A 15,828-nucleotide genomic window follows, 5' to 3' on the forward strand; every position below is an offset into this window, starting at 1 on the left:
CACCCCGATTGGGAAAGGCTGCCCTAGAGTGACCGAGCTGGCCCAGAGCCCACTCAGTAAGACGATCCTGTGGGACACATTCGCTCCCATGTTATTTCTACTCGCCAAATGAGAGCAGGTGAGTGGAAATTTTGAAGGCATGCATTGTAAATGCTCATTTGCTAGGAAGTATAGATAGCGTGGGCATGTATATACTGTATGCATAGTTGTAATACTCTGTGTCTTGTACTGTTTTCCTAAAATTTTAAGTAGTTTATATGTACAGCATTATTGTTTAGAAAAAGCACATAATACACTATGTGCTTTACTGCAAAGTGACCTTAAAAGATACATAGCAAAAACACTGCTAACTGCAACACAGACGTTTGCCATCACTGGGAGTGCAGTGCCATCGCACAGAGATCACAGGTATGGAAAATCGGAAAGCCTTTGCTCCATTGACTGGATAGTCTTCGAGGAGGAAACTACAACTTCTCCTTAGCGATCTAGAAAAACCATGCAGAATTTCGATACATATAACTTAAATCTACCAGTGCTGATGGCTGAATGAAGAGATTTTCAGGACTTTTTTTATTTATATTTGGTATGAACCTGTCAGCAGCTGTTGACACAAGAAAGTCCTCCAGCAATATGTTCCCAAAATTGTTTAAAGAAAACACATCCATACTCTTTGAGGACACTAACAAAAAACTGAGCCATTATTATTTTATAGGCATGACTATTCTGTATTGGCAAACAACTTTTTTTTTGCCAACATAACCCAACAGTTTAGAGCTGGCCAAACACAGATAGAAATGCAGCCGGTTCAGCAGGGACCAGCTGACTATTGTGTGGCTGTCCTTGTTTGGCAGAAGTCAGTCATTAGATCATGTTCAGTTTGACAAGTTGGAAAACTTTTGTCAATCCCTCTGTCAAATGATCTCATCTACTTCGCTTGTGTGGCTGAATTAAAAAAAACAAAAAAAAAAAAAAATCTATGGCCAGCTTAAGAATTATAGAATTGCTGTGTCCCTCTATGGATGATAAAGAAAAAATTCACCCCACTTGTTCCAAGTGTGAATAGGTTAATAACCTCTATCATGTTTTATTCCTTCTTGTGTCCCCAATGGGGAGATAATTTCACATCTCTTGTCCAGTGACACCTTGCTAAAACCAAACACATGGTGACAGGATGGGAGGAAAGTCAGCAATAAAAAAACAAAAAAAAGGAAAGGGTAACCTACTTCATAACGTAGACAAAAGCACCACCAAGATACAGCATATTGCATTCTGTGCAATTTATGAAAAACAGCTGTCAAGAGGTTACTCTAAACAACTAGAAATCTCAAGCACTAACCCAATGGGTTAAAAGAGCAGAGCTTGATTACTAGGGAAGAAATGCAATTCCTAGTACCTCTTACTCAAAAATAGATCCGGAGGTTTGTCATAAATCTGCATTTAAATTAAAGGCAGGTACAAAGAGAAACATTTACCTTTGGCTCTGAGACTGTGATGCGTGATCTGTATCTGATAAGGTGGCGAGGACAAAATGCACTTCAAGGACTGTGTCATCCACGCTGAACACTGCTGGGCTGTAACACAAACGAAAAGAAAAAAAAAAAAACCCAAACAAAAAAAAAAAAAATAGCCATTACTGAATTCAAGGCTCTAAAAACACAAACATATACCATAATGTAATGTTATTCGAATGGCAGGCTACCAAAGTCCACCCAAATTCAAGCCAGACAAAACTAACCTGTCTTTTGTTATACATTCACACCCTTACAAATGTAGAAGAACAAATGCATAAATACTCATCGCCTACACTTTCCTATTCCATAGAGGTGACTGAAGCCGTTCCAGTCTCTGATTACATCTATGGTCAGCCAGCGGAAGGAAGGGGGGGTTGGGATGTCTCCTCCTGCTGCTTATTAGCCGCTTGGATCACTTTTAGAAGAAAGCTGACCGGCCCCAGTATAACCACTTGAAGTCCGGGTATGTAGCTGGTTATCAAGTGATTACATGAATTAAACGTTTTTTTGGTTTTTACTTATAATTACTGTTTTTTCACTTTCTGGTGAAGTGGAAGCACTGGTGATGTAACCCTGGCCTCACAGTTGCATCCTGGGACATTCCTATCACATGGCAGACCCAGAGTTCTAGGCAGAGTTCCCGAAAGTAAAAGTAAAATGGATTAATCTGCCCTAATTGAAAATAGCCACTGAGAAAAATGGGGAAGAAAAAAAAAAAAAAACCCAATGAGCGCAAGAGTGAAAATCTGGCAATTATATAAAAATATATGCGTGAACATTGCCAATACTAAACATGCTGAATGGCGTCCTTGTTATATCTTTTTTCAGAATGTGGTAGTCAGTCCAGGGCGTGAGCAATGTTCTTATACGTCACAACATGGGAGCACCATTCAGTGCAATAGCACTCTAATCCTGAGTTGCATGATGTCACCCCAGGGGGCAGGTCCATGACAGCCTGGGTTCAGAGGGGACGTTGATTGATGCTGGCCATCATTCTACTGAGAAACTAGGTACATTGGGTGCCATAAAAGGTATTTATTACAGGGAAAGCTTCAGCCTTGAAGATAAGCACTGCAGGAAAAGATGCTTTCTTGCAGTTGCTGTATGTGCATAGCAGTCACAGTGTTCCTTTGTCTCTTTAGATTTGCAGTCTTTGGTGTGTTAACATTGCCATGTTACTGGAACTTATATTTTGGGGTCCAGATGGCCATGTTATATTACGGCTATAAACACTTTGCTTCAGCAAGCATGTTTTGTGCTGTGAAGTCCATTCCAAGCCACAGCATACAGCTTTGAGTCTCTGTTGAAGCCATAATGTTAGACTGTTACCCCCATACTTCTAGAGCTTTTTTAAAAATTCAGTTTACAATGAAGTATTATAAAACACTATGACAACTGCATGCCTGACACTTGACCATGACCCTTACACTTCAATTAAACCCATCTTTCTGCATTTATAAAGTATTCAGACCCTTTTCACTTTTTTCAATGTTCTCATTAACCGTCAATACCGTGCAATTTTACACCTTCCTGCCCAGGCCAGTTTTCAGGTTTCAGAGCTCTCACACTTTGAATGACAATTGCGCGGTCATACAACATTGTACCCAAACTAAAATTTGATCATTTTCTTCACACAACTAGAGCTTTCTTTTGGTGGTATTTAATCACCGCTGGGGTTTTTATTTTTTGTTAAATTAACAAAAAAAGACCAAAAATTTTTTTAAAAAAAACCCACATTTTTCTTTGTTTCTGTTATAAAAGTTTACAAATAAATAATTGTTCTTCATAAATTTAGGCCGAGATATATTCTGCTACATGTCTTTGGTGAAAATAACCCAAATTAGGATATATTTTTTAGTTTGTAGGAAAGTTATAGAGTTCACAAACTATGGTATAGATCTGAATATTGATCAATCCTGAAGTACGGACAGCCAATCTAATATCTTGAGGTCCAAGAATGTCAGAACAGTACAGATATCCCCCAAATGACCCCTTTTTGCAGAGTAGACAGTCCGACGTACTTCGTAAGAGGCATGGCGAGTTTTTTGAAGTTGTATTTTTTTGTCATAATTTTTCGGAAAATGAAAAAATTAAAAAAATTTTCACTATTTATTTTTTTTTACATACTGTCACCAGTGCAGTACAGCGTCATCATATAACTGGCATGGCGGTGAACAGCGACACTGACTGGTGACAGTATGAAAAAAAAAATATATATTTTTTTATTATATTTATTTTTTTATTACATTTTTTTTAAATTTTTTAAGATTTTTTTTCATATTTTACTATGACCAAAATAGTACAATGTTATAGTAACACTGTACTACTTTGGGGAAGTGATCAGTATTTTTTTTTTTTTTTTTTTTTTACACAATTTGCTTATAGCAAAGAATTACTTTGCTATAAGCAAGCATTTACCTGAATGAAATCGATTCATTCAGCTTTTTTTTTTTTTTTTTTTGTGCTTCGCTGTGATTTGGTCACAGCTAATCACATGACATGTGCATGTGATTAGCTGTGACCATTCACAGCTAGGCACTAGTATACAATGGACGGCATCATGAATGAAGCCATCCATTGTATACAACTGTCATGTGACCTGCTGTGATTGGTCACAGCAGGTCACATGGTACCGGCAACGGGAGCCGGTACTTGGATCTGTCATCGGCCGTGTCCGAAGTGCACGGGCGGCGACAGATCGCACTGCTGCGTCGCTCTGCAACCGCGCATGTGCGGGAGCACGCCAAATGGCGTGCACCCGGAAAGCTGCAGCGCTTTTCAACCCGCCAAACGGCCATTGGCCGGGCGGCTAATGGTTAATCTACACTCAGTACCCCATAATGACAAAGTGAAAACAGAATTTTGAAAATGTCTGAAGAAACTGAAATACCACATGTACCCAAGTATTCAGACCCCTTCAAACAACAGTTGAAATTTAGAACAGGTGCCTCCAATTTCTCTTGCTTGTTGCTGAGATGTTTCTACACCTTGATTGGGGTTTACCTGTGGTAAATTAAATTGGTTGGACAGGATTTGGAAAGCCACACAATTTACTATAATAAGGCCTCACAGCTGACAATGCATACTGAGAGCAAAAGCCATGAGGTAAAAAAAAAAAAAAAAAAAAAAAAAAAAAAAAAGGTACTGCCTGCAGAGCTCAGAGACAGGATTATTGAAAGGCACAGATCTGGGGAAGGCTACAAATTCTGCTTCACTGAAGGCTACCAAGAGCACAGTGGTCTCCATAATTCTCAAATGGAAGAAGTTTGGCACAATCGGGACTCTTCCAAGAGCTGGTTGCTTGGCCAAACTGAGCAATCAGGAGGGAAGGGCCTTAGAGAGGTAACAAAGAACCCGATGGTCACTCTGACTGAGCTCCTGTGTGAAGATGGGACAAAATTCCAGAAGGACACCCATCACTGCAGCCATCCACCGATCTGGACATTATGGCATAGTGGCTAGACAGAAGCCTCTCCTCAGTGCAAAACATGAAAGCCCACTTGGAGTTTGCACAAAAGCACTTCAAGGACTCTCAGTCTGTCAGGAACAAGATTCTCTGGTCTGAGATTGCCAAGATTGAACTGTTCGGCCTCAGTTCTAAATGTTATGTCTGGAGGAAACCAGGCACTGTTCATCAGCTGCCCAATATTATCCCAACAGTGAAGCATAGTGGTGGCAGCATCATGCTGTGGGGGTGTTTTTCAGCAGCAGGGATTGGGTGACTGGTCAGGGTTGAGGGAAAGCTGAATGGGGCAAAACAAAGATATCCTCAATGAAAACCTGTTCCACTGCACTCAGGACCTCAGACTGGGCCAAAGGTTCACCTTCCAAAATGACAGTGAACCTAAGCACACAGCCAAGACAGCACAGGAGTGGCTTAGAGATAAATACGTGAATGTCCTAGGAGTGGTCCAGCCAGAGCCCTGACTTGATACCTTTTGACACTTTTCTTGAGACATGAAAATGTCTGTCCACTGATAGTCCCCACCCAACCTGACTGAGCTTTAGAGGATTTGCAAAGAATGGCAGAAAATATCCCAATCCAGGTCTGCAAAGCTTGTCGCATCATACCCAAAAAGACTCAAGGCTGCAATTGCTGCCAAAAGTACTGAGTAAAGGGTCTGAATACTTCAGTACTTGTGATACTTCAGTTTTTATTTTCAATAAATTCTCAGACATTTCTAAAATTTTGTTTTCACTTTCTCATTATGGGGGAACTGAGTGTAGATTAACGAGGAAAAAAAAAATGAACTGGAACAACTGTAGTATCAGGCTGAAAAACAAAATTAAAAAAAGTGAAAGGTCTGAATAATTTATGAATGCACTGTACTTTGCTACTTCAATATAGAAATTATTAATTATAATTTGTACATACAGTTTTATTATTCGCAAATTAATCTTATCTAAAATGACACACAAAAACACACAGATTTAAACTCAAACCCCATTAACCTTTGTGAAAAATACACAAGTAATGCCAGTAACAAATTAATCTTTACCACCTTGACCTTTAGCAGGGTGTGAAGGCCAGGCAACCTTGCTGTGTGGTAAAATTATTAATAGTATTAAGTCTGGTCAATTGCAGACTCAATCATCTGCCTGCCAATTATGATGTATTGACAGATTACATACCACTGACAGGTGTATGCGTATACACCTGTTTTTTTGTTTTTACATAAGCAGCACCTATAACAGGCCATGTCAATTGCCCCACCACAATGCTGCTACTTGTAAGCACTGCATTTCTGAAATCACATATATATTTTAAAATATCTAAAATAAAAAATAACCACACAATAAAAGTGCACACCTCTAAACATTGTAATCTAACCCTTTGGAGGGAGACCATGGGTCAGCATATACTGCCGACTCTTCTCTTTTATATTCCAAATCAAAAGAGGGCATCCTAGGAGCCCAAATCCATGGGCATCCTGACAAGTTACAGCAAAGGCAAATATTCCATGGTGCAATGCACAATGCTTAAAGGGTTAGTTTAACTTTAAAGAAAAAATGTAAAAGGGGAACACCAGACACCCCCCCAAACCCTCCTCCCCCGGATCCTCGCTGTACTTGCTTCTGAGGTTGCCAAGCTGTCAGCCGCTCCAGTAGTCCAAGGATTTGGAATCCCCACTCTTCTCCATATACTGCTTCCGGACAGGGCTGGATCTAGCCTTTCTGATGTGCAATAAAAATTGTTGGGGGGAGGGGGGTGCGAGAAAGATGGGAGGTCAGCAGGGTAGAGGATAGGGTCACCAGTTCATAGGGGAGAGGACAGGGGTCGCAACCGACAGGGCGGAGGAGAGGGGTCAGTTTTGCCAGGGCAGAGCACAGGGGACACTGCTGGCAGAGCGCTCAGCAGAGCTCCTTCTCCCATCCCTGTAGTGCACACAGCCTGGGCACAGGCAGCAGAGCTTCTCCTCCTCTATCTTCACACAGCTGGGATCAGTATTGTGTCAGGCTAGGGCAGTAAAGTGTCAGATTAGGGCAGCATATTATGTTAGGGTAGTAATAGTGACAGATCAGATCAGGGCAGCATAGTGGGAGTACTGTGACAAGTTAGGGTTGATAATGTGCTCAGTCACTTACCACATGCCTGGAGATGAAGACTCCTGGGCTCCTGTGTCCACTCCTCTCCAATTTCGGAACAGCCAGAGTAAAAGGAGTCTGCGAGAGGATGCAGCCACACCCCCAGCCCCACCAGCCAACTTCGGCTGCCTTGGGAGAGATTGAAGATCCTGATGCTAATTAGAGGACAGGGGAGTGGTACAGGCAGCCTCTCCCACACTTCTGGGACCCCTGCTGACCTGATCATCGGATTTCACTAGGCAGCACATTTAGTAGTACATTTGCAAAGCTGCAACAAAAGGGAAAGTATAGCTGCCTGCACAGTATGGCTCAGTTGACAGGCAGAGCATTTGAAGGGGGGGGGGGGGGCATAGCTCACCCCAGCACTACCCTAGATCCGCCCATGCTTCAGAGACAGGCGAAAGATTCACTCTGACGGCGCTGACCAATCAGAATTGATCTGGTCCAAATAGGAAGATTGGAAACCTGGAAGCTAAGTACAGCAGGGACGAGGCAGTGGGGAGATGTCTGGTGTTCGCTCACCTTTACATTTTTTCTATATAGGTGAACACTTTGAGTGACCCCTGTGGAGGACTGGGTCCTCAATTGGGATGCAGTGTTGTGCCTATGCCATGATTGCTATTAGGAAAAGGGGGCTCTCTGAACCGAGATATTTCAATTTTATTTTGATAACAGTCTAGCCATGTGCTTGTTTTATGGCAATAATGAATCAATATGGAATAAAAAAGAAGGATAATAACCTTTGAGCCTGAACCTTTAAGACTCAAGTCAACAGTAGCAGCCATCTTAATCATAATGTACAAAGACTCACCAACCGGCACTATCAAAATGTATCGAGATGGGAAGACCACTGGACTCCGCAAAACCAAGGAGACCCTGAGGATGAAAATAAAACATTAAAAAGTTAACCTTTGTGCAATAGAGTGCATAAATTATTAAGTCGTGTTATATAGCACGACAGATGAAATTAAAGGTCAGTTCTACCCAAAAGAGATTTCAGTTTTGTTTTGTTCTGAAAAACTGGATCAAAAGATGGTGCCCTCCTCTCCCTCATGAACTCTCAATACACTGCAGAATATATGAAAAGGCAAATCCGGGGGTATAAGCAGGTAAGAATTCAATAATTCAATGCATACTGTAAGTGTAAAAGGAAAATAAATATATTCATTTTGGTGGGGTGAGCCTTTAAGTTTTAGGATTAATTGCAGAAGAACCAGATCTTATTTCACATACACTGATAAAGAGTGGTGCTTTAGAACAAATTGTACAACCCAGAACAAGTCTGCAGATAAATTACTTTAGTTTGACCTTATGCATAATTTTTTTCACGTGAGTGACTCAATCGAGGCTAGAGGGTCAGCAGAACAGCCAGGCACTGGTAGGTGGCACTGATGGGCATTGACAGGCATCACTATTGGGCACTGAAAGGCAGCACTCATATATGGCACTGATAGGCAGCACTGACTGGCACCTCACACTGAAAGGCAGCTCAGATGGGCACTGATATGTGGCATTGATGTGCACTGATATGTGGCATTGATGTGGCACTGATGGGGCTACACTGAACATCAGTGCCCTGATGATCAGTGCCCATGTCCCCTCTGAGGAATGCCAATTATCGGCTCTCCTCTCCTCACGAGCTGTCAGCGTCACAGCTCGTGAGGTGAGGAATGCAGAAAACTGGCATTTCCTTATTTACATGCGATCGGTTGCGATTGGATACAGCTGAACACATGACAGAGCCGACGTCATCTGCTCTTTCCACTGATCAGTGATCCGCTGTGTCCAAGGGACACAGCGCATCACCGATCGCGTGCTGCGTGGCCCCAGGGGCGTGTACACGTGGTTGGAGTGGGAGGACGTCATATGATGAAAAAACTTGATTTTTATGGAAGTTTTGCTTTGTGCATAGTTCCTAAAAAGTCCCATTTCTTTGAAAAGGGTTGTAGTCTATATGCTTTTTATAATTTGTATAATAAAAGGCTTATTTAAAAAAGGGACATGGCTAATTTTATAAATTTTTTTCTCCATATTTTTGCTCTGTTTTGAAGATGTCTGTAGTAGTCTGGCAATAGTAGTTACACAAGCAAAAAACTAAGACATGCTTTTAGTGGAGGGGGTTGTACCAGGACAACACTGTTTTTTGTTTGCCAGTATCCAAATCCTGCTGCACACAGCAGTACAACCAATCTCGCTGCTCCCCTAAATGGATATAGAAAGTAATAATAATGTGCATAACAGTATCCTAACACAGAGTGAGCAATGATAGGTCAGCTACCTATGTCTACCTGAACTGAAAAGGTAAGATACAATTAGAGTTACTGAACTTCACAATATATTGTGGGAAAATGTCAATGTCTCAAGGTCTTCTTACCCTGAACTCACGCAAGCAAAATGTGATCTGACTCTGCTTCTTCAGCTGATACACCAGGAATTCCTCTCTGCTTAGGGACAACTCTGTTAGCATTGCCTTGCTGGGATCTGAACAATTTAAAAAAAAAAAAAAAAAAAAAAAAAAAAAAAAAAAACACACACACCATAAGAGCACTGCAAACACAGCAAGTCACACATTAGGATTACTACAAAACAAAGATTTATTAAATAAACTCTGCTGCCCATATCAACCAGTCAGTTTCTCTCATCCTCCTGCAATGAAAAAAAATTACAGCTAGAATCTGTTTGCAGTGGACTGGCTTGACAGCACCCCTTAATTGTTACATATTAGGTTTGGAGCCAAACTTGGATTTCCACGCAGTACCAAGCTCTATTTCAGAGCTTTCAGGGCACACGGGAGAGAAATTATATTAAAGCACAGATACATCCCATCACCTTGTGAATTTTCCCACATGTTCTTTAGCTTTTTTCTGATAATAGGTTTAAAAGTAAAAAAGCCTTTAAAAATTAAAGAGTACCTAAGTTCTCAATCAAAGTTTTTATTTTTACTAAAGGCAGTGTACACGTCAAGAGCAGAGACTTTCAGTTACACAAGAGAAGGGAGCCTATATTTCCATGGGTGAACTTGGCATAAGAGAGAACATCTTACCAAAACAACTGGAACAGCTGTGTGGTCAGAAACACAAGTTTCAGGATTTTGGACCAAGACCTTTCAGCATTTCTGAATGAGCTCAAAATGACTGTCACAATGAAAAAGCTTAAAACAGGCTTAGTTTCCAACTATTAAAAATAGCCACATACTGGCAAATTTTTGTATGAACATTTGTACGTAAAGAAAAAAAAAAAAAAAAAAAATCAAATCGGTACATTTGTTAATGTCACCAGAGATTTGAGGAGTTGTATGAAACTGAATTTTCCAAACAACATTAACTGTTAGTCCTCATGCACACGTTTTTACAGTGGCTGTTTTTCGCTTTTGACAGGTTTTTTTCTACAGCTAGTAAACCCCCCAGTATGTTATCCTATGTGTCTATGCACACATTAATATATTATACAGGATTTATATAGGGCCAACAGTTTGCTCAACGCTGTACATTATAATGGGAGACTGTACACGAGACAGTACAGTGACAATACAATTCAATACACGAGGGGTTTGAGGGCCCTGCTCCTTGGAGCTTACAATCTAGGAAGGAGGGGATAGTGGTACAGGAGGAAATAGCTGTGGGGGATGGAGTAGTAGGAAGAGTGGAGGAGTTCAGTAATTAGCTGAGGGCGGGGTAGGCTTCCCTGAAGAGATAGGTTTCCAGCGTGCGTCTAAAGGTGAGGAGAGTAGGTGATAGTCTGATGGATTGGGGTAGGGAGTTCCAGAGGATGGGGGAAGCCCTGGAGAAGTCGTGGAGACAGGCATGGGAGGAGGAGAGCAGGGAACTAGAGAGTAGGAGGTCTTGTGAGGAGCGGATAGTATGTTTTGGGTAGTATTTGGATACCAGATCGGTGATGTAGTTTGGGGCAGTATTATGAACAGCTTTGTACGTCAATGTTAGCATTTTGAATTTTATCCGTTGGGCAATCGGAAACCAGTGGAGGGATTGGCAGAGGGGGGTGGCGGATACAGAGCGGTTAGTAAGGTGGCCGAGTCTGGCCGCAGCATTCAAGATAGACTGAAGCGGGGATAGCCTGCGGTGAGGTAAGCCGATGAGGAGGGAGTTACAGTAGTCGAGTCGTGATAGAATAAGGGAGTGAATGAGTTGCTTAGTGGTTTCCGGGGTTAAGAACGGACGTATTTTGAAGATGATGCGGAGGTGAAGTCTACATGAGTTTGTCAGCGATTGGACCTGGGGCTGGAAGGACAGATTGGAGTCTAGGATGACACCTAGTACACTGGCTTGAGGGGTGGGACTGATGGTGGTGTTGTTGGTCTTGATGGAGAAGTCAGGGGGAGGGGCACAGGCTGGGGGGAAAACTAGGAGCTCAGTTTTGGAAAGATTTAGTTTGAAGAAGTGGAGTGACATCCAATCCGATATGTCGTTCAGTAGGCTTGTGATACGTGCGGAGACTGAAAGGGTGAGGTGGGGGGTAGAGAGATAGATTTGCGTGTCGTCGGCATAGAGATGGTAGCTGAAGCCATGAGAGTGTATCAACTGGCCAAGGGAGGAGGCGTAGATGGAGGAGAGAAGGGGCCCGAGGACAGAACCTTGAGGGACCCCAACAGAGAGGGGGAGTGAAGAAGAGGTGGCAGCGTTATAGGTAACACTGAAGGAGCGCTGTGATAGATAGGAAGAGAGCCAGGAGACAGCGGAGTCTCTGAGGCCAAGAGAGTGTAGTTTTTTGAGGAGGAGGGGGTGGTCAACCATGTCGACAGCCGCAGAGAGGTCGAGGAGCAGGGGCACTGAATAGTGGCCATTAGCTTTGGCAGTTAGCAGGTCATTGGTGAGTTTGAGTAGGGCAGTTTCGGCAGAGTGTAGGGGGGCGGACGCCAGACTGTAGGGGATCAAGGAGGTTGTTGGTGAGGTGGGAACTCAGGCGATTATAGACTAAGAGCTCGAGGAGTTTGGATGTAAGTGGCAACAGGGAGATGGGTCTGAGGTTGTTCAAGTCGGTGGGATCCAGTGAGGGTTTTTTTTTTTTTTTTTTTTTTTAAGTATGGGAGTGATGTGCGCGTGCTTTAGAGGGGAGGGGAATGTGCCAGTAGAGAGGGAAAGATTAAAGATGTGTGTGAAGGAGCGTAGGATGGAGGAAGAGGGTGATCGTAGGAGTTGTGAGGTGACAGGGTCGAGGGGGCAGGTGGTGAGGCGGGCTTCAGAGAAGACCTTAGTGACCTCTTCAGTGGTAGCGAGGTCGAAGGAGTGGAGTGTTGAGGGGGTTTTAATGTGAGGGATGCTAGGTGGGGTGGAAGTCTGAACAGTGGCGATGTCCCTACGAATTGCGTCGATCTTGTTTTTGAAGTGGTTAGCAATCTCGTGGGCGGTGAGTGAGGTACTGGGTGGAGGTGGGGGCGGAGAGAGTAGAGAGTTAAAAGTAGAGAAGAGCCGGTGAGGACTGGAGAAGGTATTAATGAGGGTAACAAAGTAGGCCACCAATATGTGACGATCCCACGATCGCTGTCACCAATATGTGACGACCGTGGCGTCAGACCCCAGCCCTTCTCACCAAACTCGTAACCGAAGGAATAGCCAATCTAAAACCGCAATGTCACGTGCGTAACAATGCCACACCCAGCTGCACCCTGCACCATGATTTTCCAGCTAATTGGACCACAATCTATGTACCGGCAGCCTGAACGATTGTTACTGGGTCAGGTTAATTACGCAATTAACCCTTCACACTGCCACCACCTCCTTTTTGTACAGAGAGAGGAAACTCGGCTATACCAGCAATAACACTATAATGATTGAGATAATCGTCAACACGGTCACCGCAGGCCGGTTATGCAGAGGGTTAAACAAACACAGTAGCGCTCTTTTTAGAGGCAGGAATTCGTAAATTGCAATTAAGAGCTATAGAAACAGTTCACTTTCAAAAGGAAAGATTTATTACTGAAAGTCAAAAAGGGGTGCAATAAAAATATTTACAGAACAAAGATGTAACCAATATATATATAAATATACAAAGAACAGCACAGCAAAGAGATAACAGGGAGAGGTTAAAGGGTTAAAGTACTTTCCAAAGTCCTGGGTTAGCAGATCAAGTTTCAGAGCGAAAGGGTACGGGTCTCCCCAGGTGGTTTGATGTTAAAATGGGAGACTTCTTCAACTTAACTCTTAGGCCTGACAGCCCATTTTGTGGTCCCCCAGCAGGGTGTGTGTCTAAAGCCAAGGACCAATGCCTCATTTAGTGAGGGACGGTCTGGGTGGATACCTCAACAAGAGCCAAAATCTCTCATAACTCATATTTTGGCTCATAACTTTCCATATGCATAAGTGACACTCCACCCGCAGGTAGATTATTACGCAGACACGTCTGAGAATTGATTAGATATGAATTATGAAATTCTACAATAATTGGTTCACGAGATCTACTTTTCTGCTTTCCTATGTATTCGAGACAAGGAGAGAGACCCATCAAACTGTTCGCCTCCTCTTGGCCAGTCTGATGATATGCCTGGTTTTATGTACAGTGGGGCAAAAAATATTTAGTCAGCCACCAATTGTGCAAGTTCTCCCACTTAAAAAGATGAGAGAGGCCTGTAATTGGCATCATAGGTAGACCTCAACTATGAGAGACAAAATGAGAAAACAAATTCAGACAATCACATTGGCTGATTTGGAAAGAATTTATTTGCAAATTATGGTGGAAAATAAGTATTTTGTCACCTACAAACAAGCAAGATTTCTGGCTCTCACAGACCTGTACCTTCTTCAAGAGGCTCCTCTGTCCTGCACTCATTACCTGTATCAATGGCACCTGTTTGAACTTGTGATCAGTATAAAAGACACCTGTCCACAACCTCAAACAGTCACACTCCAAACTCCACTATGGTGAAGACCAAAGAGCTGTCGAAGGACACCAGAAACAAAATTGTAGACCTGCACCAGGCTGGTAAGACTGAATCTGCAATAGGCAAGCAGCTTGGTGAGAACAAATCAACTGTGGGAGCAACAATTAGAAAATGGAAGACATACAAGACCACTGATAATCTCCCTCGATCTGGGGCTTCACGCAAGATCTCATCCCGTGGGGTCAAAATGATCACAAGAACGGTGAGCAAAAATCCCAGGACCACACAGGGGGACCTAGTGAATGACCTGCAGAGAGCTGGGACCAACGTAACAAAGGCTACCATCAGTAACACACTACGCCGCCAGGGACTCAGATCCTGCAGTGCCAGACGTGTCCCCCTGCTTAAGCCAGTACATGTCCGGGCCCGTCTGAAGTTTGCTAGAGAGCATTTGGATGATCCAGAAGAGGATTGGGAGAATGTCATATGGTCAGATGAAACAAAAATATAGAACTATTTGGTAGAAACACAACTCGTCGTGTTTGGAGGAGAGAGAATGCTGAGTTGCATCCAAAGAACACCATACCTACTGTGAAGCATGGGGGTGGCAACATCATGCTTTGGGGCTGTTTCTCCGCAAAGGGACCAGGACGACTGATCCATGTACAGGACAGAATGAATGGGGCCATGTATTGTGCGATTCTGAGTGCAAACCTCCTTCCATCAGCAAGGGCATTGAAGATGAAACGTGGCTGGGTCTTCCAACATGACAATGATCCCAAACATACCGCCCGGGCAACGAAGGAGTGGCTTCGCAAGAAGCATTTCAAGGTCCTGGAGTGGCCTAGCCAGTCTCCAGATCTCGACCCCATAGAAAATCTTTGGAGGGAGTTGAAAGTCTGTGTTGCCCAGCGACAGCCCCAAAACATCACTGCTCTAGAGATCTGCATGGAGGAATGGGCGAACATACCAGCAACAGTGTGTGCCAACCTTGTGAAGACTTACAGGAAACGTTTGACCTCTGTCATTGCCAACAAAGGATATATAACAAAGTATTGAGATGAACTTTTGATATTGACCAAATACTTATTTTCCACCATAATTTGCAAATACATTATTTCCAAATCAGCCAATGTGATTGTCTGGATTTTTTTTCTCATTTTGTCTCTCATAGTTGAGGTCTACCTATGATGCCAATTACAGGCCTCTCTCATCTTTTTAAGTGGGAGAACTTGCACAATTGGTGGCTGACTAAATACTTTTTTGTCCCACAGTAAGTCTCTCATATTCCAAGATATGAGACATAGGAGAAAAATGGATTTTTAAAAAAGGTTATCTGGTTCAATGTCTTTTGAACTTCTGGGAAGGCTGCATTATCTTTTTACGAGGTGTTAAATTGCACAGGTTCTTTGGACAGCGAGGCCCCAGCTCCCTTGGGGACTTCATAACTCCTAGCCCCCTTCTGGGCTCTGGCCTCCTGTGACACTCCTCACACTCACACACACACACACACACACACACACACACACACACACACACACACACACACACACACACTGGCCAAATGTCACTGTGCCTCTCAGAGAGGGAAGGGGGAGCATGAGGGGGAAATATGTTTGTCAGCATGGTTAACCCCTTTGCCAAGATGGAGGTTGAAGCCACAATGGTTGAACCGTGTCCATCTCTGGGTGTACACCTGCCACAAACGCTTGTTTGGATCTGGTTTTGCGCCATAGTCGCCCCAGCGTACAACTGCATAGACTGTATGGTTAGTTAGGGACGTTTCTTGGCTGGAAAAAAAAAAAAAAAAACACACAGGACTAGTGGGTTTCTAGGGGAGTTTTTTTCAGCTGTAGAAACACTCTACAAATGAACAAAGTGGCAAAACGCCACAAA

The 15,828-nt window shown here is 43.0% G+C and overlaps 1 protein-coding gene across 6 annotated transcripts in view; it reads right to left on the reverse strand.

Annotated features, from left to right (window-relative positions):
* RAD9A (RAD9 checkpoint clamp component A) overlaps positions 1 to 15,828 on the reverse strand; it is a 109,216-nt gene that overhangs the window by 20,947 nt on the left and 72,441 nt on the right. For all 6 annotated transcript variants that reach the window (XM_089687566.1, XM_089687569.1, XM_089687568.1 and 3 more), the window contains 3 exons: positions 9,472 to 9,578; positions 7,909 to 7,973; positions 1,473 to 1,571 (listed from right to left, as the gene is read on the reverse strand). In XM_089687566.1, coding sequence (XP_089543692.1) covers positions 1,473 to 1,571; positions 7,909 to 7,973; positions 9,472 to 9,578 — 271 coding nt within the window. The remainder of the gene's footprint in view (positions 1 to 1,472; positions 1,572 to 7,908; positions 7,974 to 9,471; positions 9,579 to 15,828) is intronic.

Source organism: Staurois parvus, unplaced genomic scaffold (genome assembly GCF_062004578.1).
Source record: "Staurois parvus isolate SC_StPar_1 unplaced genomic scaffold, SC_StPar_1.0 ptg000430l, whole genome shotgun sequence".
In the NCBI taxonomy this organism is placed as follows: Eukaryota; Metazoa; Chordata; class Amphibia; order Anura; family Ranidae; genus Staurois; species Staurois parvus.